Genomic DNA, 26,339 nt, shown 5'->3' on the forward strand with positions numbered 1-26,339 from the left:
ATCAATTTAATTTTTAAATATTAATACCAACCTTAATTTTTTATTTTTTTTTTATTATATTTTTGTTTTTGTTACAAATTTTTAAAAATTAAGAATATGTCAAAATGACGTTGACATTTCAAACCGGAAGTTCTTATACCTCGAGTAATATTCGAATTAAACGTATCATGTTTGGACTCATTTTAAAGGATTTTTCACGACGATTACAAATATGTCAAAATTGACGTTGACATTCTTAACCGGAAGTTGACCATAACTTCTTTAATATTGAAGATAAATATGTCGTGTTTGTACTCATTTTAAAGGATTTTTAATGAAGATTACAAATATGTCAAAATTGAGGTTGACATTTTAAACTTGAAGTTAGTTAACGTGTTTTTTGGGAGCTGAAGACTTTTTTCGACATTTACCGTGTCTTTGCGGTAAAACCTAAGATTTACCGAGTTTCGGAGAACATTTCGGACTTTTACCATACAGAGTTGGTAAATGTTGGGTTTCACTGGAAAATCTTAGGATTTACAAACTTAACTTATATTCCTCGTATTTCATCAGCAGTTCCATCGTAATTTGAAATGATTAATTCTCCTTCGTTTTATATTTTTAAAGTTTGAAGAAAAAAAAAGATTTGTTGGGTTATAAATAAAATAAAAATAGATTTTTAACCGCTTTATTGGCTGAGGCATTTATTGTACATTTATTTACCATTATAGTTACTCTTGCGATTATAATAATATACGTCTTTTTCGTCATCGTCACGCATCCTACTAGTAAAGTCATTTTTTAGCGTCCGTTTAGTTCATTTTTCCCCCATACTCTTAACAAGACAAAGTTCCACCTTTTAATTTCTTTTATTTTTAACAACAACTCCTAAACGTAACGCAAAAACTCATCGTCATCATCACTCGTCGACATTCTTTTTATTACAACACTTTCTTCTTTATCATCTTCATATAATACATATATATTTTTTATTTTGTTTATAATATATTATAATATAGCTAATAGTAAAATATATTCATTTACATGTATTTTTTTTTGTTGTATCATTTTTTTGTTCACATTTTTTGAGGGGATCTCTTCAAATAGGGATTAGGACCGTTTGTTATTATTATTTTTTTTTTTTCTCAATAATCATTTTCTTTATAGTTTCACGTCTTTTGGGAAGGACTGGGCATTTTTATTAATATTTGTTTTTTTGTTGGGAAAAATTCAAATGTGCCGCGAAAGCGTCACAAAAAACGGGTTTACGGCCTCGTCAAAACACTTAACTTCCAACACCGTTTTGGAATTTTTATAAAAATAGTTTAGCTTAACTGTTTTTTATTAGGCCATTTTGAAAAATCACAAATGAATTTTTCCAATTTCTTTTCATTTTTTAATTATAATTAACCATCTTTAACATTTTTTTTTTTTTGTTTTTGTTTTATTACATTTTTGTGGATAATTTTCTTTTCTTTACCGATTATTTAAAAAGAAACAGGTGCAGTAACTACATTTTGTGCAAGTGACATTGAGAGATTTTTCCACTTTTTTTTTTTTGTAATTTAATTTTTTTTGCGAAAAACGCGTGCAAGATTTCGAAATCGAAATAATTAAAAATCAAATTAGCTGGAATTTATTGTAAAATCAACATTTTTTATTTTTTTAATTTGGTACATACGAAAACGTTTTTATCTACAGGTGTCCTAAAATATCTTTAAAAAATTATTTAGGACACCTGTATACTATATGATTCTTTTTGCAATTCTAACATCACGATAACAATTCTATCTCATTTCTGCTATTTTAGAATTTTTAATTTACAAAATTAGCTTTTCTATCTATTGTTTTCAGTCTTTTTGTTTTTCATATTTTATTAATAAGTCTTTTTTTTCTTCATAATATTTATTTATAATAAATCTTTTTTAGTTATTTTTCTTTTCTACGTAAAAATTAAATCAATCAAAGCTTTATAATTTTCTAAGTTTTCGTATGTACCCTTTTTTTTGACATTTTAATATTTGACAACAATAATCAATTTGGGTTGCCTAACCAACAAAATTCTTTTATTAATAATTTAAATACAGGCTGTTTCTCTAAGTCGTTGCATAACTTTAATCACAAATACTAGAGTAATAATGATCACAATTCATGTAAAAATGTTTGGTCTAATTCCATAAATGGCTAAGATATGACCCGTTAAACATTTCCTTAAATATTTTTAGTATGGTTTGTCTTAGAAAGATAAAATTTGGCAAACAGTGCAATGTTAACATGAGAAGTCGTTTAAGATCACTTTTGAAAATATGCAACCACGGGATCAATGATATACAGTGTGTTTACAAAGGTTATTTAAATTTATCTTTCTAAGAAAACAATATTGAAAATATCTGGGGAATCCAAGCATATTACAAAAAAAAGTTGAGAACAATAGATGTAGCAAATTTTATTCTTAACAATATTGCTCTCTTGCACTTTTGCTCTTAAATGAACAGATATTGAGAAAAATACGAAAGTATCAAAATTTGATAAATCCTTGATTTTTGCAACTTGATGATACCACTGGGGAATCTAAGCATGTTGCAAAAAAAAGTTTAGAACAATAGTTGTAGCAAATTTTATTCTTAACAATATTGCTCTCTTGCACTTTTGCTCTTAAATGAACAGATATTGAGAAAAATACGAAAGTATCAAAATTTGATAAATCCTTGTTTTTTGCATATTATTGATGGTACCACTGGGGAATCTAAGCATATTACAAAAAAACTTTTAGAACAAAACTTGTAGCAAATTGCGTTCTTAACAATATTGCTCTCTTGCACTTTTACTGTTAGATGCATAAATATAGAGAAAAATAGGAAAATATGAAAATTTGATGAATCCTTGATTTTTGCAACTTGATGGTACCACTGGAGAATCTAAGCATGTTACAAAAAAAAGTTTAGAACAATAGTTGTAGCAAATTTTATTCTTAACACTATTGATCTCTTGTACTTTTACTGCTAGATGCATAAATATGGAGAAAAATAGGAAAGTATGAAAATTTGATGAATCCTTGATTTTTGCAACTTGATGGTACCACTGGAGAATCTAAGCATGTTACAAAAAAACTTTTAGAACAAAACTTGTAGCAAATTGCGTTCTTAACAATATTGCTCTCTTGCACTTTTATTGCTAGATGCATAAATATGGAGAAAAATGGGAAAATATGAAAATTTTATGAATCCTTGATTTTTGCAACTTGATGGTACCACTGGGGAATCTAAGCATTTTACAAAAAAACTTTTAGAACAAAAGTTGTGGCAAATTGCGTTCTTAACAATATTGATCTCTTACACTTTTACTCTTAGATGCATAGATATGGAGAAAAGTACGAAAGTATGAAAATTTGATAAATCCTTGTTTTTTGCAAGTTATTGATGGTACCACTGGGGAATCTAAGCATATTATAAAAAAATTTTTAGAACAAAAGTTGTAGTAAATTTTATTCTTAACACTATTGATCTCTTGCACTTTTACTCCTAGATGCATAGATATGGAGAAAAGTACGAAAGTATGAAAATTTGATAAATCCTTGTTTTTTGCAAGTTATTGATGGTACCACTGGGGAATCTAAGCATATTACAAAAAAATGTTTAGAACAAAAGATGTAGCAAATTTTGTTATTAGCAATATTGATCTGTTGCACTTTTACTCCTAGATGCATAGATATGGAGAAAAATGCGAAAGTCTGAAAATTTGATAAATACTTGTTTTTTGTAAGTTATTGATGGTACCACTGGGGAATCTAAGCATATTACGAAAAAATGTTTAGAACAAAAGATGTAGCAAATTTTGTTATTAGCAATATTGCTCTGTTGCACTTTTGCTCTTAGATGAATAGATATCGAGAAAAATACGAAAACATTAAAATTTGATGAATTCCTTGTTTTGCAAGTTGTTGATGGTACCACTGGGGAATCTAAGCATGTTACAAAAAAACTTTTAGAACAAAACCTGTAGCAAATTGCGTTCTCAACAATATTGCTCTCTTGCACTTTTACTGCTAGATGCATAAATATGGAGAAAAATAGGAAAATATGAAAATTTGATGAATCTTTGATTTTTGCAACTTGATGGTACCACTGGGGAATCTAAGCATGTTACAAAAAAACTTTTAGGACAAAACTTGTAGCAAATTGCGTTCTTAACAATATTGCTCTCTTGCAATTTTACTGCTAGATGCATAGATATGGAGAAAAATAGGAAAATATGAAAATTTGATGAATCCTTCATTTTTGCAACTTGATGGTACCACTGGGGAATCTAAGCATGTTACAAAAAAACTTTTAGAACAAAACTTGTACCAAATTGCGTTCTTAACAATATTGTTCTCTTTCACTTTTACCCTTATATGCATCAATATGGAGAAAAATACGAAAATATGAAATTTTGATGAATCCTTGTTCCTATCTTAGACATTTATGGATTTAGATCAATAATTTTTACACGAATCATCATCATTGTGACTCTAGTATTTGTGATTAAAATTAAGCCACGACTTACAGAAACAGCCTGTATATATGAATCAATAATTTATTAATTTTATTAGTTCTTTTTTCTAATTTAGCACTAGAGTTCTGCCCGTTTCTGATTGTAACTATTAATTTTTGATACAGAATGCTGAGTAACAAATAAAAGTCTAAAATTTGAGCACCCCAATTTTTTTGTTCTTTTAAATCTACATCGGAATGTTTTTTATTTTAGATCGAAAATATTCTTCTTTTAAGCTTATTATTGCGCTGCTGATGATATTTTTCCATTATTACTATCGTTTTCTCAACTAGAATTGACTAGACAGATAATAAATTGAAAAGAAAATGAGAAAATCAAATTGACAAGTTTATGTTAATGATTTTATATATAACATTATATATCACAATGAATTTTCTTCAATAATTAATAATTTCTTCATTATACACCGATATTTATTTTTTTTTATTGATTTTAGTGACCTTTATTTCAATTTTAATTAATTAATTCAAATTAAACCTATTAAATTCACACACACATTATGTAATTTTTTTTTTTTTTCAATTTTAAAGTATTTTTTTGGGCGTTGAATTGAATTTCGTGCATAAAAAGTGCAAAAAGTGCGTTTTATCCCATTTTTTTTTTTTAGTCAAACTTTTTCCTCCATGTAATATAATAATATAGGCCGGTCAAAAAACTTAATTATAAACTTATTTGTGAATCGATCGCGATTTTTCCATCAAAAAAACTTTTATTTACAAATTATTTTACAAATTATTTCATTTTTAATTCGTCCCCCACAAAAATTCGATCAAAAATTAAAACTCCAGGCGAAGTGGCTCGCATGAATCGACGAAAAAGAATTTATTTTCGCCGTCCACTTCTTCGTCTGGTGTTTATATCATAATCATTTCTAGTATTAATTAATTATTTGTTAAATAAAAGTCCAGCCTCCAAAATGTAAAAATCGCGATACTTAATTTGTTTTTTTTTTAATTTATTAGAAATGAATTTGAATTAGAAAACAGGAACTGAAAATTAAACGTTTTTATTATTGTTATTTTATTTTGTTGGCTATTTTTCGTCCGATTACGACGCATTCTTGTCGTTTACGGAATGATTTCGACCTCGTTCTGTTTCGTTTTCTTCTATTTTTTTATTTATTTATTTATTTATTTTTTTTTTCGAAAAGTCTTTGACTCTCAAACTAAGGCAATTAAAAAAAACTTAGCCCCAGAGACTATTTTTTATTTTTCCACTTCCCTTTTATGATTTTTTCGTTTATTTCTATTTATTTAAATAGCTTTTATTTAACAGACTTTGAACGGACGAGAAATGAAAAACATTTTCAGTCATTTTAAGTTTCCAAGTTCCTGACCGCTTGGAAACGTTACAAAATGACTGATTATTATTATATTATTATATTCAGTTCTTCATTAATAAACATTCTTTTTGTATCATTAATTTTTTTTTGTTAGAAAGGTTCCTACTGAAAGAAAACCGATTGTTTATGCTTTTACTTTTTTTGGGGTAGCTTATTTTATTTATTTACTTATTTTTTTTTCCTTTCGTTTTTGGTTGGGTTTTCGAAATTTGGGTTATTCTGCAGGAACTTCCGCTAACGGCCTCTTGCCCATCGAAGTAAAGCATCTGCCAGCACATCTAAATGTGCCTTTGTCTGAAACAAACATTACAATAAGAAATATTTAAAAATTAACCTTTTATATCATATTTTATAACATGATTTTAGATTCATTATTTTATCATTTTCTCTATCTTTTATCTTCTTCTCCTTCTTATAATAATTCGACAGTCTTATTTTAAAAAACTAACACTTTCGCATAATCTAAGTGTCAAAAAAGATGCTAATTCAAAATCTTCTGGAAGCCGTGTTTATTGAAATCAAGAAATGAAACTTATTTTAAATTGAAGCTTAAAGCTTTCTGTTTAAATCGATATATAATAATCGTTGGGTTGGCTTGGAAAAATATTGAGAAAAAAAATGTTGAAACAAAACTTACATTTTCGTATAACCTAAAACTGTCAAAAAAGATGCTAATTTAAAAATTCTTGGAAGCCGTATTTATAGAAATTAAGGAATGAGACTTGTTCTAAATTAAAGCTCAAAGCTTTCTCTTTAAAATGATGTATAATAATTGTTGGGTTGGATTGGAAAAATATTGAAAAAAAAAATGTTGAAACAAAACTTACATTTTCGTATAACCTAAAAGTGTCAAAAAAAGGTGCTAATTTAAAAATTCTTGGAAGCCGTATTTATTGAAATTAAGGAATAAGACTTGTTCTAAATTAAAGCTCAAAGCTTTCTCTTTAAAATGATGTATAATAATTGTTGGGTTGGATTGGAAAAATATTGAGAAAAAAAATGTTGAATCAAAACTTACATTTTCGTATAACCTAAAAGTGTCAAAAAAAGATGCTAATTTAAAAATTCTTGGAAGCCGTATTTATTGAAATTAAGGAATAAGACTTGTTCTAAATTAAAGCTCAAAGCTTTCTCTTTAAAATGATGTATAATAATTGTTGGGTTGGATTGGAAAAATATTGAGAAAAAAAATTTTGAAATAAAACTTACATTTTCGTATAACCTAAAAGTGTCAAGAAAGATGCTAATTTAAAAATTCCTGGAAGCCGTATTTATTGAAATTAAGGAATAACACTTGTTTTAAATTAAAGCTCAAAGCTTTCTCTTTAAAATGATGTATAATAATTGTTGGGATAGATTGGAAAAATATTGAGAAAAAAAATGTTGAAATAAAACTTACAGTTTCGTATAACCTAAAACTGTCAAAAAAAGATGCTAATTTAAAAATTCCTGGAAGCCGTCTTTATTGAAATTGAGGAATAAGACTTATTCTAAATTAAAGCTCAAAGCTTTCTCTTTAAAATGATGTATAATAATTGTAGGGTTGGATTGGAAAAATATTGAGAAAAAAAATGTTGAAATACAACTTACATTTTCGTATAACCTAAAACTGTCAAAAAAAGATGCTAATTTAAAAATTCTTGGAAGCCGTATTCATGGAAATTAAGGAATAAGACTTGTTCTAAATTAAAGTTCAAAGCTTTCTCTTTAAAATGATGTATAATAATTGTTGGGTTGGATTGGAAAAATATTGAGAAAAAGAATGTTGAATCAAAACTTACATTTTCGTAAAACCCAAAAGTGTCAAAAAAGATGCTAATTTAAAAATTCTTGGAAGCCGTATTTATTGAAATTAAGGAATAAGACTTGTTCTAAATTAAAGTTCAAAGCTTTCTCTTTAAAATGATGTATAATAATTGTTGGGTTAGATTGGAAAAATATTGAGAAAAATAATGTTGAAATAAAACTTACATTTTCGTATAACCTAAAACTGTCAAAAACGATGCTAATTTAAAAATTCTTGGAAGCCGTATTTATTGAAATTAAGGAATAAGACTTGTTCTAAATTAAAGTTCAAAGCTTTGTCTTTAAAATGATGTATAATAATTGTTGGGTTGGATTGGAAAAATATTGAGAAAAAAAATGTTGAATCAAAACTTACATTTTCGTATAACCTAAAAGTGTCAAAAAAGGTGCTAATTTAAAAATTCCTAGAAGCCGGATTTATTGAAATTAAGGAATAAGACTTGTTCTAAATTAAAGCTCAACGCTTTCTCTTTAAAATGATGTATAATAATTGTTGGGTTGGATTGGAAAAATATTGAGAAAAAAAATTTTGAAATAAAACTTACATTTTCGTATAACCTAAAAGTGCCAAAAAAGAAGCTAATTTAAAAATTCCTGGAAGCCGTATTTATTGAAATTAAGGAATAAGACTTGTTCTAAATTAAAGCTCAAAGCTTTCTCTTTAAAATGATGTATAATAATTGTTGGGTTGGATTGGAAAAATATTGAGAAAAAGAATGTTGAAACAAAGCTTACATTTTCGTATAACCTAAAAGTGTCAAAAAAGATGCCAATTTAAAAATTCTTGGAAGTCGTATTTATTGAAATTAAGGAATGAGACTTGTTTTAAATTAAAGTTCAAAGCTTTCTCTTTAAAATGATGTATAATAATTGTTGGGTTAGATTGGAAAAATATTGAGAAAAATAATGTTGAAATAAAACTTACATTTTCGTATAACTTAAAACTGTCAAAAAAGATGCTAATTTAAAAATTCCTGGAAGCCGTATTTATTGAAATTAAGGAATGAGACTTGTTTTAAATTAAAGTTCAAAGCTTTCTCTTTAATATGATGTGTAATAATTGTTGGGTTGGATTGGAAAAATATTGAGAAAAAAAATTTTGAAATAAAACTTACATTTTCGTATAACCTAAAACTGTCAAAAAAAGATGCTAATTTAAAAATTCTTGGAAGCCGTATTTGTGGAAATTAAGGAATAAGACTTGTTCTAAATTAAAGTTCAAAGCTTTCTCTTTAAAATGATGTATAATAATTGTTGGGTTGGATTGGAAAAATATTGAGAAAAAAAATGTTGAAACAAAGCTTACATTTTCGTATATCCTAAAAGTGTCAAAAAAGATGCCAATTTAAAAATTCTTGGAAGTCGTATTTATTGAAATTAAGGAATGAGACTTGTTTTAAATTAAAGTTTAAAGCTTTCTCTTTAAAATGATGTATAATAATTGTTGGGTTAGATTGGAAAAATATTGAGAAAAATAATGTTGAAATAAAACTTACATTTTCGTATAACCTAAAAGTGTCAAAAAAGATGCTAATTTAAAAATTCCTGGAAGCCGTATTTATTGAAATTAAGGAATAAGACTTGTTCTAAATTAAAGTTCAAAGCTTTGTCTTTAAAATGATGTATAATAATTGTTGGGTTGGATTGGAAAAATATTGAGAAAAAAAAAGTTGAAATAAAACTTACATTCTCGTATAACCTAAAAGTGTCAAAAAAGATGCTAATTTAAAAATTCTTGGAAGCCGTATTTATTGAAATTAAGGAATAAGACTTGTTCTAAATTAAAGTTCAAAGCTTTCTCTTTAAAATGATGTATAATAATTGTTGGGTTGGATTGGAAAAATATTGAGAAAAAAAAAGTTGAAATAAAACTTACATTCTCGTATAACCTAAAAGTGTCAAAAAAGATGCTAATTTAAAAATTCTTGGAAGCCGTATTTATTGAAATTAAGGAATAAGACTTGTTCTAAATTAAAGTTCAAAGCTTTCTCTTTAAAATGATGTATAATAATTGTTGGGTTGGATTGGAACAATATTGAGAAAAAGAATGTTGAAATAAAACTTACATTTTCGTATAACCTAAAAGTGTCAAAAAAGATGCTAATTTAAAAATTCTTGGAAGCCGTATTTATTGAAATTAAGGAATAAGACTTGTTCTAAATTAAAGTTCAAAGCTTTCTCTTTAAAATGATGTATAATAATTGTTGGGTTGGATTGGAAAAATATTGAGAAAAAAAATTTTGAAATAAAACTTACATTTTCGTATAACCTAAAACTGTCAAAAAAAGATGCTAATTTAAAAATTCCTGGAAGCCGTCTTTATTGAAATTGAGGAATAAGACTTATTCTAAATTAAAGCTCAAAGCTTTCTCTTTAAAATGATGTATAATAATTGTTGGGTTGGATTGGAAAAATATTGAGAAAAAAAAATGTTGAAACCAAACTTACATTTTCGTATAACCTAAAACTGTCAAAAAAAGATGCTAATTTAAAAATTCCTGGAAGCCGTATTTATTGAAATTAAGGAATAAGGCTTGTTCTAAATTAAAGCTCAAAGCTTTCTCTTTAAAATGATGTATAATAATTGTTGGGTTGGATTGGAAAAATATTGAGAAAAAGAAAGTTGAAATAAAACTTACATTTTCGTATAACCTAAAACTGTCAAAAAAAGATGCTAATTTAAAAATTCTTGGAAGCCGTATTTATTGAAATTAAGGAATAAGACTTATTCTAAATTAAAGCTGAAAGCTTTCTCTTTAAAATGATGTATAATAATTGTTGGGTTGGATTGGGAAAATATTGAGAAAAAAAATGTTGAAACAAAACTTACATTTTTGTATAACCTAAAACTGTCAAAAAAAGATGCTAATTTAAAAATTCTTGGAAGCCGTAGTTATGGAAATTAAGGAATAAGACTTGTTCTAAATTAAAGCTCAAAGCTTTCTCTTTAAAATGATGTATAATAATTGTTGGGTTGCATTGGAAAAATATTAAGAAAAAAAATGTTGAAATAAAACTTACATTTTCGTATAACCTAAAACGGTCAAAAAAAGATGCTAATTTAAAAATTCCTGGAAGTCGTATTTATTGAAATTAAGGAATAAGACTTGTTCTAAATTAAAGCTCAAAGCTTTCTCTTTAAAATGATGTATACTAATTGTTGGGTTGGATCGGAAAAATATTGAGAAAAAAACGTTGAATCAAAACTTACATTTTCGTAAAGTGTCAAAAAAGATGCTAATTTAAAAATTCTTGGAAGCTGTATTTATTGAAATTAAGGAATAAGACTTATTTTAAATTAAAGCTCAATGTTTTCTTCTTAAAATGATCCGTAATAATCACACCTAATAACCATTTATCAAAGAGATACCTTTTTGAACAACAAAATTCAATAACACCACTTTTCACTAAACTTCTAACCTCACATCTGGACGAATAAGTTTAAATATACCTAAAAACCCTACAGTGCGGATTGTATCATTTTTTATACAGATTCTTTTCTTGTATAGTAGAAAGTACCGACAGCTCTAAATGCGCCGAATAGATGACACAAAGTCGTGGACACAAACGGTTAAATGGAACACCCTATACATTTTATCATATTATGTATAGCATTAAATTTGTTTATACAACCGTATATGTTACTAACTCATAGCGTTCATAGTAAGTAAAAAAGGGATTTATTGTTCTGCCATTTAATTGTATTTTTATCGCCTTTTGATTATTTATTTATTAAAGTTTTTTTTTAAATTGTATTTTAATATAATATTACTGATTTTATATGACAGTCAAACAAAAAACAGAATATATTTACATTCTATCAATTTTTTATGTACAATAATGACATTTTCTGACACATTTTTCTTTAAATTCTAAATATCAGGAAAATTATTAAACTTAGACATATGACATACTTATCATTAATTACAGGGAACTTGATGTGTAATTCAAGTAGCACACAACATACAGGGTGTTTCATTTAAAAAACTTAAGAAAAAGCCGTTTGTAAAACATCAAAAGTAACTGAAGTTTTTAAACATCCTGTATATTGTATCTAATATCTTTCAATACTATCATCTACCTACTGGCTTTGATTATTGTCTGACGTAGTTTTAAGGCAAAATTGGAAAAAATGTCGTTTTTGCATCGTTTTTGAAAAGATCCTGTAATGGGCACATTTTGAAAGAACAATTGAATATCTCAGGAACTATGAACACTGTGAAATAGTAATATATACGGTTGTATAAACAAATTTAGTTGTATTCATAATATGATAAAATATACAGGTGTTCCATTTACATAAATTTATGTACTCTCCGTTACGCTGAAATGGAACACCCTGTATAAGTGAAAGTAATTTTACGTAATAGAAAGTCATGAGTCAAACAACTTTTGTATAAAATACTTTTTTGTTTTTCAAACGGTTTGGTAACTATCGACCGCCGGTATACTTATAACTAACAACTCACCCTGTATACAAATCTACCAATGTTAACAAAAAAATATACAGAGTCAGTGATATGTATGGAAATGGTCGGTTATCTCCTAACTAAAGTAAGATAGCTAGCAAAAAATGTTAAGATACAAACGTTTTAGTATTTTTTAAAATCTCATTAGAATGAAGACAAATTAAGTATACAGGGTCAGTCAAAAATTATATCACATAATGTTATATCAACATAATGTATTTTTCCTATTACAAACTTCTCTAAACAATTGCAAAATGATCTATAACTATTCCGAGTTGTTCAAAACACGTCTATAACGTTGCAAAATTTTTCAAAGTGATTAAATCTTGGTTGATAATGTTTAAAATATTGTCTAAATGATTGCAAAATGATTAATAGCTATGCCAAGTTATTCTATGTTATAAGATAAATAAATAAATATACAGTGTCCGCCAAAAAGTCAGCAACACCCTATTCTTTTTGGGTCTATTACACCTACGTTTCTAAAACTTTGCTTATATGGGGTGTTCATCCCGATCTTTCGATCTGTAATATTTTCAAGATGGCCACCACTTCCGGTCTATACGAAGTAAATCACAAAATCGTTATTTTAAGATTGTTGAACCCAGAACATTTCCAGTAATGCTAAAGACGGCTTTTTACTACTATAAAAATATATAATATCTATACTAATTATTATTAAGTAATAAAAAATCATAAATTAAAAAAAAAAGAGAAAATATAAAAGAGATAAAAGCTCAAAGCTCTCCCAAAAAGGTATTCTGACACAGCGTAGGCGTTCCGAGGGAGCTATTCTCTTTTTCCTCGGAGCTAGTTCCAGAACTCCTCTGCTTTACTAAATCACTTTGGTCCACTTTAAACGTACACGTTCTCAAAGTACTACTAGACGCAAAGGGTTTAAAAGTAAATTGACTTTGAAAAAAAATATGTGTATAAAGAAATAAAGGAATGTTGAGATATAAAAATGATAAGATAATAATTAAAGTTAATGAGGGCGGAGAAAATGATTTAAAAAAATGGAATGTTGTGAAAAGGTGGTTTTGATGGGGTGGTCGGAAAGGTTTTCACGCAATGCTACGGGGAAATTAGCTTAATAGCCGATTCCCGGAAATGTAAACACATCGAAAAGGACAAGCGGCGTCCGCGCTGGGACGCCAACCGACGACGACGACGCGACGCCCGATCGATTTTTGGTTACATAGTTTCACGTCTCCCACGTTTGCCTGTCTACTAGTTAATTTATGAATGGAAAGGAGAAACGTGAAAAGAGAATCGAGCAGGGGAATATTTTCTTGTTCAAATAAGAATAAAACATGAACGAAACAAAACGTTTTATTGTTTTATTTATTATTTATGTAATTCGGTCAACTTTTTCTAATTAACCCTTTGTGTCCCAAGACGTTAAAGATTTTGAAACTTTGTGGCAGAATTAAAACGTCATCAAAATACACTCAGTAAAGGCCTTTGGGATCAATTTTAGCAAAATATGACAGTCCCCCCCATTCTAGGGGCATAATGCTACTTGAGAAGCATTAAAATTTAGAAAATAAGTAACACTTGCTTTAGCTAAATCACATTATGATATTCAGAAAAACAGTTCTTTTTTCATTACAACATCAATAAACTTTGCACGCAGTATATTTTGAGTAGGATCTGAACTGAATAGCATTGGCAGAACAATTTTCACACCTTTCTCATTCTTTTCCAAAAGTAATCCACAGCGAAACTTTCGTCTTTCGGGTAACTGGGCTGGTGAACATTGCGCATTTGAACATATTTTCAAATTTTAAAAAACAAGTTACTGTTGACACTGAAGCGAAAACTTTTTGTGCATCAGGTACTTTACTTTAGAAAAGGTACTTTCCCTTTTCTCTTTACAGTATGGTAAAATGTTACTAAAAAAATTTATTCAGAATGAAAAGTTAGGGCCATATGCAAATTTTCGGAATCATCGGCCTACTTTGATTAAACGCCAACAAGTACTTCTTTTAATTCCAATATTTGGAAATTTTTAACTAAATAAAGCAATAACCACATTTATCGGTTTTTCCCCGATTCCATAACACTGAATCACGTAAACTTTTTCCTCTAATGTTAACATTGTATTTAAAAAACACTTTAAATTTACTAAATTACAGTTTGACAGATTAACAGTGACAGGAAAACAATTTTGTTTTATCCATGGCAGTCTTTGTTAGAAATAAAATTGTTTGATATGGATTTTTTCAAAGTAGTAATCCGAAAATTGCATATGGCCATAGTTTTTCATTCTGAACAAAATTTTTTAGTAAAACTTTCACGTACTGTAAACAGAAAAGATACTTTACCTGCCACAAAAAGTGTTTTTCTTTCACTGATAAGGCTCACTTGTTTTTTAAAAATTGAAAATATGTTCAACATTAGTAGTTAATCAAGCAGGGCTAAACCTCAAAAAATGAGAATTAATATCGAAAAAAATTTACCTTTTATAAGAGTCGTTTCACTTATTGTCCCCGAATAAGTGAAACGAACTGAATACATTATTATGATACTTATGTTATACGAAAACTGTATACAGGGTGATTTATAACATACGGAGCAGACTAAAAGGGTAGGTACTAGGAGCCAAATTGAAGATATTTTTCTAATAAAATTTTGACCACAACTTAATAATCACAAAGATATAGAACGTTAAAGTTGAAGTAATGGCCGAGCATTTCTTACCATATACGGTATTACACTACGCTTAAATTCAAACTGCGAATATTTCGGGGTTACTTAAACAATGCATAATTAATAAAAATAATAAAATCTTTATAACATAGCAGTTACGGCTGTTTAAAAATTTGTTAAAACGCTCAAACGGTGGTGTTTGTTTATTGAGAACCGCTGATACCATGTTTTTATTGCTGCCAATCCAGTTGATTTGGTTACTTAGCAACGGACAAGTATTTTAATTATTCTTTACTGAATATCAGCGGTTCTCAAAAATGGACGTTAAATTATTTAAAAAATTAACATGCGATATCTATGTAACTATTAAGTTTTTAACAAAGCATTATTAAGAAAATCTCTTCAGTTTTACCTCCAGTACCTACTCTTTTAGTCTGCTCCGTATGTTATAAATCACCCTGTATATTTTTTTTTTGTATTCAAAAATTTTCTGAAGTGTCAAATTAAAAATCCTGCTTTTTAAGATGGATTACGAAAATTACGAAAAATTTAATATGTTAGAATGTTACATATTAGAAAATAAAGTAAATTTTATATAAATTTTTTGTTATAGTACCATAATTTACAGGAAATTGTAAATTTAATTTCTTTGACGACACTAAAAAAAAGTTTATTTTTAGCTTTATTCTAAAACAATAAGAAATAGACCTATCTAACCCCATATTTTTGTAATCAAAAAAAAATAACAAATTTAATAAACGATTAATCAGGACATAGTAGGGGACAAACAAAAGATGATAGTGCTTTGAGGTTTTTGGCATTAGCAGTTTCTCGAAAAACGAGATCATGACATGTAAGCTACTTTTTTTCTAACTCTTATAATTTCCGAGATAGCCTATTCGGACATCGAATTTGAACCACCCTGTACACATCATAGACCTAAACTTAACAGTTTTCCAGATATCGAGCTTTTAAAAAATCGAAATTGTGCTTCATGAATTTTGTTTAGAATTTCTAGCAGAATCGAAATATGGAATAATATACAGGGCGTTCCATTAAAGAAAACCTAACATAATCGTTTTGAACAATTTTGCAACGTTATAGGTTTGGTTTGAACAACAGAATCATTTTAATGCAAACAAATTCAAAATGATATCCACTCCGTCGCGTTTTTTAATAATTATAAAGAACTGGCATAGCTAAACCAATTTCCAATGATATATATAAGTAATATATAATGTTTGGTAACTTGTCTAAATAATTGCAAAATGATCTATAGCCATTCCAAGTTGTTCAAAACTATATGAAACAGCATCTAATGTCGTACAAAATAAGTCTATGACGTTGCAAAATTTTTCAAAGTGATTATAACATGGTTGATATTGTCTAAAATATTGTCTAAATGATTACAAAATGATTTATAGCTATGCCAGGTTGTTCTAAATAATTAATAACTTGTTGGTGATCTTTGATGCAATGTCTAAATGCTTAATATCTGGTTCACAGGTATAAAAGTTATTCGAAATGATTAAAAATTGATAAGTATCATTAAAAGCTTGTCTAAATGGTTAAAAACAAGCTGGTTAACACTGAAAACTTATATACAGGGTAATTCAAAATCGACCCCCACCATTGGCATCTTAGAAACCATAAGAGATACAGATGATATGGTTAAATGGAGGCAAAGTTGCGTATTTTAGAGCTCATCACTTATCATCTAAGTTTTTGGATCTAGCCGCTTCAGTTTTTAAAATATGGCCGAAAAACAAAAAAATTACTTTTTCGTTTTTTGCCCATAACTTCTTTATTTTTCGTTTTTTCGTGAATCTGTAAAAACATTGTAAAGGCAACTTTTTATGAAAAATGTCATGACACAACTAGAAATTTTCTCCGACGTTTCGTTTTTGTAAAATTATCATCAGGTTTATTTTTTCTTATGAACGCCATATTTGATTTTCACACCAAAAAAATAGGATAATTAATTCTGATTTCAATGATATATCACACAATGTATTTCATTTAAAAAAATATTGAATTATTAAAAAAAAAAAAATAAACCTGATGATAGTTTTACGTAAACGAAACGTCGGAGAAAATTTCTAGTTGTGTCATGACATTTTTCATAAAAAGTTGTCTTAAGAATGTTTTTTCAGATTCACGAAAAAACGAAAAATAAAGAAGTTATAGGCAAAAAACGAAAAAGTCATTTTTTTTTTGTTTTTCGGCCATATTTTAAAAACTAAACCAGCTAGATCCATAAACTTAATTGAAAAATGATGAGCACTAAGATACGCAACTTTGCCCCCATTTAACCATTTCTGTATCTCTTATGGTTTCTGAGATCCCAATGGTGGGGGTCGAATTTGAATTACCCTGTATATCATTGGAAACTGGTTCCTAGTTATCCCAGCTCTTTATAATTATTAAAAAAACGCAACGGAGTTGATAGCATTTCGAATTTGTGTGCATTAAAATGATTCTTTTGTTCAAAACAAACCTATAACGTTGCAAAATTGTTCAAAATGATTTAAAATTAGTTGGTAATGTTTGGAAACTTATCTAAATAATTGCAAAATGATCTATAGCTATTCCAACTTGTTCAAAACCATATTAAACAGCATCTAATGTCGTTCAAAACAAGTCTATAACGTTGCAAAATTTTTCAAAGTGATTAAAACTTGGTTGATATTGTCTAAAATGTTGTCTAAATGATTACAAAATGATTTATAGCTATGCCAGGTTGTTATAAATAATTACCAACTTGTTGGTGATCTTCGATGCAACGTCTAAATGCTTAATATCTGGTTCACAGGTATAAAAGTTATTCGAAATGATTAAAAATTGATAACTATCACTGAAAGCTTGTCTAAATGGTTAAAAACTAGCTGGTTAATGCTGAAAACTTGTATATATCATTGGAAATTGGTTCCTAGCTATGTCAACTCTTTATAATTATTAAAAAAACGCAACGGAGTGGATAGCATTTCGAATTTGTGTGCATTAAAATGATTCTTTTGTTCAAAACAAACCTATAACGTTGCAAAATTGTTCAAAATGATTAAAAATTAGTCGGTAATGTTTGGAATCTTGTCTAAATAATTGCAAAATGATCTATAGCTATTCCAACTTGTTCAAAACCATATGAAACAGCATCTAATGTCGTTCAAAACAAGTCTATAACGTTGCAAAATTTTTCAAAGTGATTGAAACTTGGTTGATATTGTCTAAAATGTTGTCTAAATGATTACAAAATGATTTATAGCTATGCCAGGTTGTTCTAAATAATTACAAACTTGTTGATTATCTTTGATGCAATGTCTAAATGCTTAATATCTGATAAAATGGGAAAAAGTAAATACTTTTTGTGAGAAATACTAAAAATACTTAATTTATTTCAAAAACTAAACATGTTTCGAAACAAATGTTTCATCTTCAGTACTTGAAATAATTACAAAATGCTGAAAAAATTTTAAATATGTTAGAAATAGGAATGAGCTTTGGTTTTCTTTCTTAAATTCATTCCTATTTCCAACATATTTCAAAAAAAAATTTCCAGCATTTTGTAATTATTTCAAGTACTGAAAATGAAACATTTGTTTCGAAACATGTTTACTTTTTTCTATTTTATTATTTAATTTTTTGGGAAATATGGAGAATTTCATCCCATCTGCTTCACAGGTATAACAGTTATTCAAAATGATTAAAAATTAATAAGTATCATTGAATGCTTGTCTAAATGGTTAAAAACTAGCTGGCTGGCACTGAAAACTTGTGTATATCATTGGAAATTGGTTCCTAGCTATGCCAACTCTTTATAATTATTAAAAAAACGCAACGGAGTGGATAGCATTTCGAATTTGTGTGCATTAAAATGATTCTTTTGTTCAAAACAAACCTATAACGTTGCAAAATCATTCAAAATGATTTAAAATTAGTTGGTAATGTTTGATAACTTGTCTAAATAATTGCAAACTGATCGATAGCTATTCCAAGTTGTTCAAAACCATATAAAACAGCATCTAATGTCGTTCAAAACAAGTCTATAACGTTGCAAAATTTTTCAAAGTGATTAAAACTTGGTTGATATTGTCTAAAATGTTGTCTAAATGATTACAAAATGATTTATTGCTATACCAGGTTGTTCGAAATAATTACAAACTTGTTGGTGATCTTTAATACAATGTCTAAATGCTTAATATCTGGTTCACAGGTATGAAAGTTATTCGAAATGATTAAAAAGTGATAATTATCACTAAAGGCTTGTCTAAATGGTTAAAAAGTAGCTGGTTAACACTGAAAACTTATATACATAATTGAAAATTGGCTCCTAGCTATGCCAGCTCTTTATAATTATTAAAAAACGCAACGGAGTTGATAGCACTTTGAACTTGTGTGCATTAAAATGATTCTTTTGTTCAAAATAAACCTATAACGTTGCAAAATTATTCAAAATTATTGACAATTAATTGATAATGACCAAAGATTAACGGGATAAGCAGCCGATGTTACAAGTAAAGTAATCAGACATGATTCAAAGTGCTTACAAAGCGTGTGTCTTCTCTCACCTGCCACTCCGGCTGCTTATCCCGTTAACCTTTGGTCTTTAACTGTGTACAGCCAGTACTCACTCCTACTTAGTTAGTAATGTTTGGAAACTTGTCTAAATAATTGCAAAATGATCAATAGCTATTGCAAATTGTTCAAAACCATATGAAACAGCATCTAATGTCGTACAAAATAAGTCTATGATGTTGCAAAATTTTTCAAAGTGATTGTAACTTGGTTGATAACTTTTAAAATATTGTCTAAATGATTGCAAAACGATTTATAGCTATGCCAGGTTGTTCTAAATAATTACAAACTTGCTGGTGATCTTTGATGCAATGTCTAAATGGTTCACAAGTATAAAAAACGCAACGGAGTGGATAGCATTTCGAATTTGTGTGCATTAAAATGATTCTTTTGGCTACAACGGCAATACAGTACATTTGTTATCGGCCAACTTTAATAAAACTTTTATTGACGTAAAAAGAAAGTTCTTTTTGGTTCTAATCACCAGTAAAAGATCGTGCAGGATGTTAAAATTAGCGTCGAAAAATAGCGTGCTCGTTTATTTTTAACGAAACCACCTGGTGAAGCGATTTTATCCCCGTTTTGGTGAAAAAACGACGATTAATGTAATCAATATGTGCCTTGTGTTAGTTCTAGTGATAGTGCTAGTGCAATACTAGAACTAACACTAGACCGACAACTAGAAACATTCGGATTTAGCCATACGTCTTTTAAGACGGCTAAACCCGAATGATTCTAGTTCTAGGTCTTGTGTTAGTTCTATTTCTGCACTATCACTAGAACTAACACAAGACCTAAAATTAGAATCATTCGGGTTTAGCCGCAAGTCTCTCAAGATGGCTAAGCCCAAATTATTCTAGTTCTAGGTCTTGTGTTAGTTCTAGTCTTAGTGCAATAAAAATATACAACATATCACTAGAACTAACATTAGACCTAGAACAAGAAACATAAGACATGTTGCATTTTATGTAGGACAAAGTTTTGACGAAATATATTTAAAGTGAAATTCACTGTATATTCTTACCGTCTTGTAGAATAAACAAGCTTGTCTATCTTCATCTTCTCCTGCTGGACAATCGATGTAACCATCGCAAAGAACGTGGTCGTCTATACAAAGGTATCTTCCATGTCTATCGGGTGTTGGGCAAGCGAATCTTTCCATTCCATCGTTAGCTGGGGGACATTCTGAAAAGTAAAAGAAAAAACATTTCAAAAATGATATTTTTTGTTCGGCAACTTGTTGGTACGTGCTAATTTTCGGGTTATAAATTCCGAGCGGACGATCCTATTCTTAACCCACGAAGCAAGCTTTTTATACGTCCCGGTTTTTATTATTAGGACCACCCAATCGATCCGCGCTCACCGGACCGTTATTTTTTTTACGTACCTTCCTTTCTTGTCCAGAAAGAGACGCGCTGCCATGAATTATGTACCTCCACGGGTCTACCTACCCCCGGTTCGTCTTTTAATTTCCCCGGGAAAAACTCCTCCATTTTATACCCGGCTCACGTATTTACTACTCTCTCGACAAGTTACCCAAAAATCAACGGGTTAGATCTTGAATTTTTTAACGGAAACGACGAGGTGAATGAAATCGTTTGAATTATCGATTAAGTTAAGAAAAAATATTCTTCTTCATGTGTTTTTAAAATTGTAATTTTTTTATTTTGGGGGTTACAAAGGGGGAGTTGAAGGAGTAAATTCCGGCGCGGGCTTTTATAAATACGTCCTGAGGGCTAAAAATAGCCCGCGGGTCGCACCCCGCAGGAAATCGATAGGAAAATGTAACGGAGGCATATCAACAGTTTGTTGGGTTCGTAACCACGCCGAACGATGGCGTGGCTAAACCACTTCGACCACTTGTTCGAATTTCACGAAAATAATTTATTTTTTCAAAAAAATTTTAATAAATATCACCAATTTAACTTGATTATTCTTGTTTTTCATAATAAAGAAATTAAATTGTAAAAAATCTTATATCAATGAATCGAAACAGGATTAATATTTATAATTGGAACTAACTTCATGTTGATAATAATTGACGTTGACATATATAACAGGAAGTTTCGCATATCTCATTATTTCCATTTGTATTTGTTATTTTATTGAACATTTTTGAAATTTTTGAAGATAGATGGGTCCCGAAAAATTCGTTTCGACCATCACCGCGTCTTTTCCGCGCAGATCCGCCGACGAAGGCCTCCTTTTGCGTCAGAGGCGTCGCGCTCTGCCTCCCACGCTCTCGATCAATACGACATCAATGCAATTCTCGACGCCGCTGTTAAACCTCCCCCCAAAAATGACGACGACCCCACCGAAAAGAGAATCATCCCGCCATTCACTCATTCGACCACGTGAACTGTTCGCCAATTTTTGATTTATTAAATCTTTAATGATATGGTAAATATGTATATCATAATATTATATCGGTTGAAACGAATTGGTGGAGGCGCCGGGTTTTTTTTTACAGGAAGCTAATACTTATGCACTTCTCTATAAATAATGCAATGAATATGAGAAGTGAGGAAACAGAAGAAACTGCAATGAACACTTGGAAGACGCATGGATAGGTTGAAGAAGCATAATGCACTACTGAAGGATCATATACTATGTAGGTTGGTAGAACTAATCTAAAAGCACTTAAAACTCCCAAAAGACTGGAAAATAGGTTATAATCGTGCCTATATAAGAAGGGAGACCAAACTGTATGTAATAACTACAGCGGAATTACCCTCCTAAGTGTGGCAAATAAAGTCACTAGAACTAACATTAGACCTAGAACTATAAGAACCTGATCTTAGAATAGGCCAAGACCCACCAGGGATTGTGGTGTCAATGATGATGATGTTGAATCCTGCATAACGGCTATATATGTTGCAATTCCATCAAGCTCCATCAATTACTATCACTGATTTTTTCGCTGTTTCAAGCAAAGTTTGAACTGTCAATTAATAATTGGGACACAACGATATAAAAATTATAGATCGAATTTATTTTAATAGTAATTTTTGAGCGATTCTTTTTTTATTTATTAATAATAACGGTTCCAATTGATTTGTTTAAATGTAAATTAATAACGTATGAATTAATTTTATAAATTTAAAAACGAATTAACGAGTTAATTTTTTTAGTAATCCGTAAAATCTTATATCTATGTTCTTGAGTAACCAATTGTACAAGTTTTTGAGTTATTTTAATTTGATTTTTTTAAACAAATTAATTGAAACATTTACCTTGTCATACCTGAAACTGATTTGCACCAAAATTTGGCTTCTCCGGGTTAAGAAATCAATAAAATGTATTAACAAATTTAAATCACAACTGCAAGTAACTAAAACTGTCAGTTAATGACGAAAACGACGTAGTTGTCTGACTTACCGACAACGATCTTTTCTTAACATTTATTTGATTTTAAATTAAATATTGTTATAAATAATTGAATGCAATACTTAATTTAATTTTTTCATAAAAATTTATTTTACAACCTTAATTTTTAATGATTTTTTCGCTATTTCAAGCAAACTTTGAACTGTCAATTAATAATTGGGACACAATGATATAAAAATTATAGATCGAATTTATTTTAATAGTAATTTTTGAGCGATTTTTTTTTTATTTATTAATAATAACGGTTTCGATTGATTTGTTTAAATGTAAATTAATATCGAATGAATTAATTTTATAAATTTAAAAACGAATTAACGAGTTAATTTTTTTGGTAATCCGTAAAATCTTATATCTATGTTCTTGAGTATCCAATTGTACAAGTTTTTGAGTTATTTTAATTTGATTTTTTTAAACAAATTAATTAAAACATTTACCTTGTCATCCCTGAAACTGATTTGCACCAAAATTTGGGTTCTCCGGGTTAAGAAATCAATAAAATGTATTAACAAATTTAAATCGCAACTTCAAGTAACTAAAACTGACAGTTAATGATAAAAACGACGTAGTTGTCTGACTTACCGACAACGATCTTTTTTTTCCATTTATTTGATTTTAAATTAAATATTGTTATAAATAATTGAATTCAATACTTAATTTAATTTTTTCATAAAAATTTATTTCACAACCTTAATTTTTAATGATTTTTTCGCTGTTTCAAGCAAAGTTTGAACTGTCAATTAATAATTGGGACACAACAATATAAAAATTATAGATCGAATTTATTTTAATAGTAATTTTTGAGCGATTCTTTTTTTATTTATTAATAATAACGGTTCCAATTGATTTGTTTAAATGGAAATTAATAACGTATGAATTAATTTTATAAATTTAAAAACGAATTAACGAGTTAATTTTTTTAGTAATCCGTAAAATCTTATATCTATGTTCTTGAGTATCCAATTGTACAAGTTTTTGAGTTATTTTAATTTGATTTTTTTAAACAAATTAATTAAAACATTTACCTTGTCATCCCTGAAACTGATTTGCACCAAAATTTGGGTTCTCCGGGTTAAGAAATCAATAAAATGTTTTAACAAGTTTAAATCACAACTTCAAGTAACTAAAACTGACAGTTAATGATAAAAACGACGTAGTTGTCTGACTTACCGACAACGATCTTTTCTTTCCATTTATTTGATTTTAAATTAAATATTGTTATAAATAATTGAATTCAATACTTAATTTAATTTTTTCATAAAAATTTATTTTACAACCTTAATTTTTAATGATTTTTTCGCTGTTTCAAGCAAAGTTTGAACTGTCAATTAATAATTGGGACACAACGATATAAAAATTATAGATCGAATTTATTTTAATAGTAATTTTTGAGCGATTCTTTTTTTATTTATTAATAATAACGGTTTCAATTGATTTGTTTAAATGTAAATTAATAACGTATGAATTAATTTTATAAATTTAAAAGCGAATTAACGTGTTAATTTTTTTAGTAATCCGTAAAATATTATATCTATGTTATTGAGTATCCAATTGTACAAGTTTTTGAGTTATTTTAATTTGATTTTTTTAAACAAATTAATTAAAACATTTACCTTGTCATCCCTGAAACTGATTTTCACCAAAATTTGGTTTTAACAAATTTAAATCGCAACTCAAGTCAATTAATGACACAAACGAAACGTCATAGTAGTTAAGTGTCAATTAACCAATTTAATTAAGTATTGAGAAATTTTGTAAATTCAAAAATAACTTAACGAGTTTATTTTTGTAATAATACTGAGTTAAAAATATTTCGTCGGTTATATCGAGATTTTACTGTAGCACCTAGTTGAGTAATTGAATTGGGGGGTTTTGAGGTAAAAGAAATTACTTCGAGCCATTTCAAACCGAGGCGGAAAATTGGAAAAAGGTGCCAATTAACCACTCCAACAACCCTCCAAGAAAGAAAGTCACGACATCCGCAATGTTGTTAAATAAATTGGTGCAACGTTTAAAAAATCTTTTGTATTTCAAAATTTATTTCTTGAATTATTGAAAATCCGAAAACGGAAAACAAGGTTTTCTTAAAAAATTTACTTGTTATTTTCGGGCACGTTTCAACGCCGTTTTAGGTTTCCGTGCATGTTTCAGAGATTTCTAAAACTTTCATTCATCGTCGGCGGAACCCGATTGGGTGTACTTCAACCCCCCGGCGTCTTCCGGGCGGAGACGAAAGGGGGCAGAAGTGGAAAATCGACCGTTTCGGGTATTGGCCGGAGATGACGCGATTCATTTTCAGAGAAACAGGTACAAACACCTCTTATCGATTTGCACCAAAGGTGCACGAACTGCACCTTTGATGAATATCAAATTTCTTTAATAATATTGATTGAAAGGAGGAAATCTCAAAATTTGTTTTAATCTCGAACGGTGTAATCTACGGAACAGTTTAATCCCCCTTTCCCGGAAAATTAGCGCTCGCCAAACAATTAATGTCTTAGCGTTATCCTTGAGCAAGGGTGTTCAGTATGTGTATGTACGCGTTTCGTTCCGCCCCCTAATCAATAACCTGTTGCTGTTACCGCCACCCCGTGTGTTTTCACTGTATTTACACCAGCACCTATTTTTCGTAGTCACGCAAACAACAATTTTTAATAATTTTCAATCTAAACGATCAAATAAAACGAAAAGAGCACTGTTACTTTTGATGTCTTAGGAACTAGATAAAAATTTACGATTTAAGCTCGGGGTTAGATCCAAATGGGGCGTGGATGATACTTTGTGGCAGAGTTAATATAGCTGTATGGGGTCGTGATAAAAAGGAAAAATGTTGGGGCAACGTCCCGAAAAGACCCGGGAAAAACAACCGTCGACTCCGACATTATCATTCATGTCGTTTTACTGTTCAAATTTAAATTTAAAACGATTTTTATAAACCTTTTTTAACGCGATAATAATTTAAGTCATGTTATTTTATGAGGATATTCCAGGGATATGACCTCGTTACATTTGACATTTAACCTCAGAGAACGCCCCGATGGGGCTAGAATTTCAGTGGGGCGAAAACATAATCCTAATTAGAACAAATTTAATGATTATAATCTAAAATTATTTAATTCAGCTCAATAACATCATCACAAAACCAAATTAAAATCATTCAAACACTTATTTAAATATAGATATAAAATTTTACGGATTACTAAAAAATTAACTCGTTAATTCGTTTCTAAATTTATAAAATTAATTCATACGTTATTAATTTACATTTAAACAAATCAATTGGAACCGTTATTATTAATAAATAAAAAAGAATCGCTCAAAAATATCTATTAAAATAAAAGTCGATCTATAATTTTATATATCGTTGTGTCCCAATTATTAATTGACAGTTCAAACTTTGCTTGAAACAGCGAAAAAATCATTAAAAATTATGGTTGTAAAATAAATTTTTATGAAAAAATTAAATTAAGTATTGAATTCAATTATTTATAACAATATTTAATTTAAAAACAAATAAATGGAAAGAAAAGATCGTTGTCGGTAAGTCAGACAACTACGTCATTTTTATCATTAACTGTCAG

General features: G+C 28.7%; 1 protein-coding gene across 2 annotated transcripts in view; it reads right to left on the reverse strand.

Moving 5' to 3' along the window:
- Positions 1-653: 653 nt before the first annotated feature.
- Positions 654-26,339, reverse strand: part of LOC111420186 (jelly belly) — a 29,984-nt gene continuing 4,298 nt past the window's right edge. The window contains exons 2-4 of one of the 2 annotated variants that reach the window (XR_011640176.1): positions 20,399-20,559; positions 6,044-6,169; positions 654-5,980 (exon numbers count right to left, since the gene is read on the reverse strand). Coding sequence is in view for 1 of the 2 variants with exons in the window: in XM_023053113.2 (XP_022908881.1) it covers positions 6,110-6,169; positions 20,399-20,559 (221 nt within the window). In the remaining variant the exon portion in view is untranslated. Of the gene's footprint in view, positions 6,170-20,398; positions 20,560-26,339 lie in introns of both variants that reach the window. The other variant, XM_023053113.2, reaches the window with a different exon arrangement.

This window comes from Onthophagus taurus, chromosome 3 (assembly GCF_036711975.1).
Source record: "Onthophagus taurus isolate NC chromosome 3, IU_Otau_3.0, whole genome shotgun sequence".
NCBI lineage: Eukaryota > Metazoa > Arthropoda > Insecta > Coleoptera > Scarabaeidae > Onthophagus > Onthophagus taurus.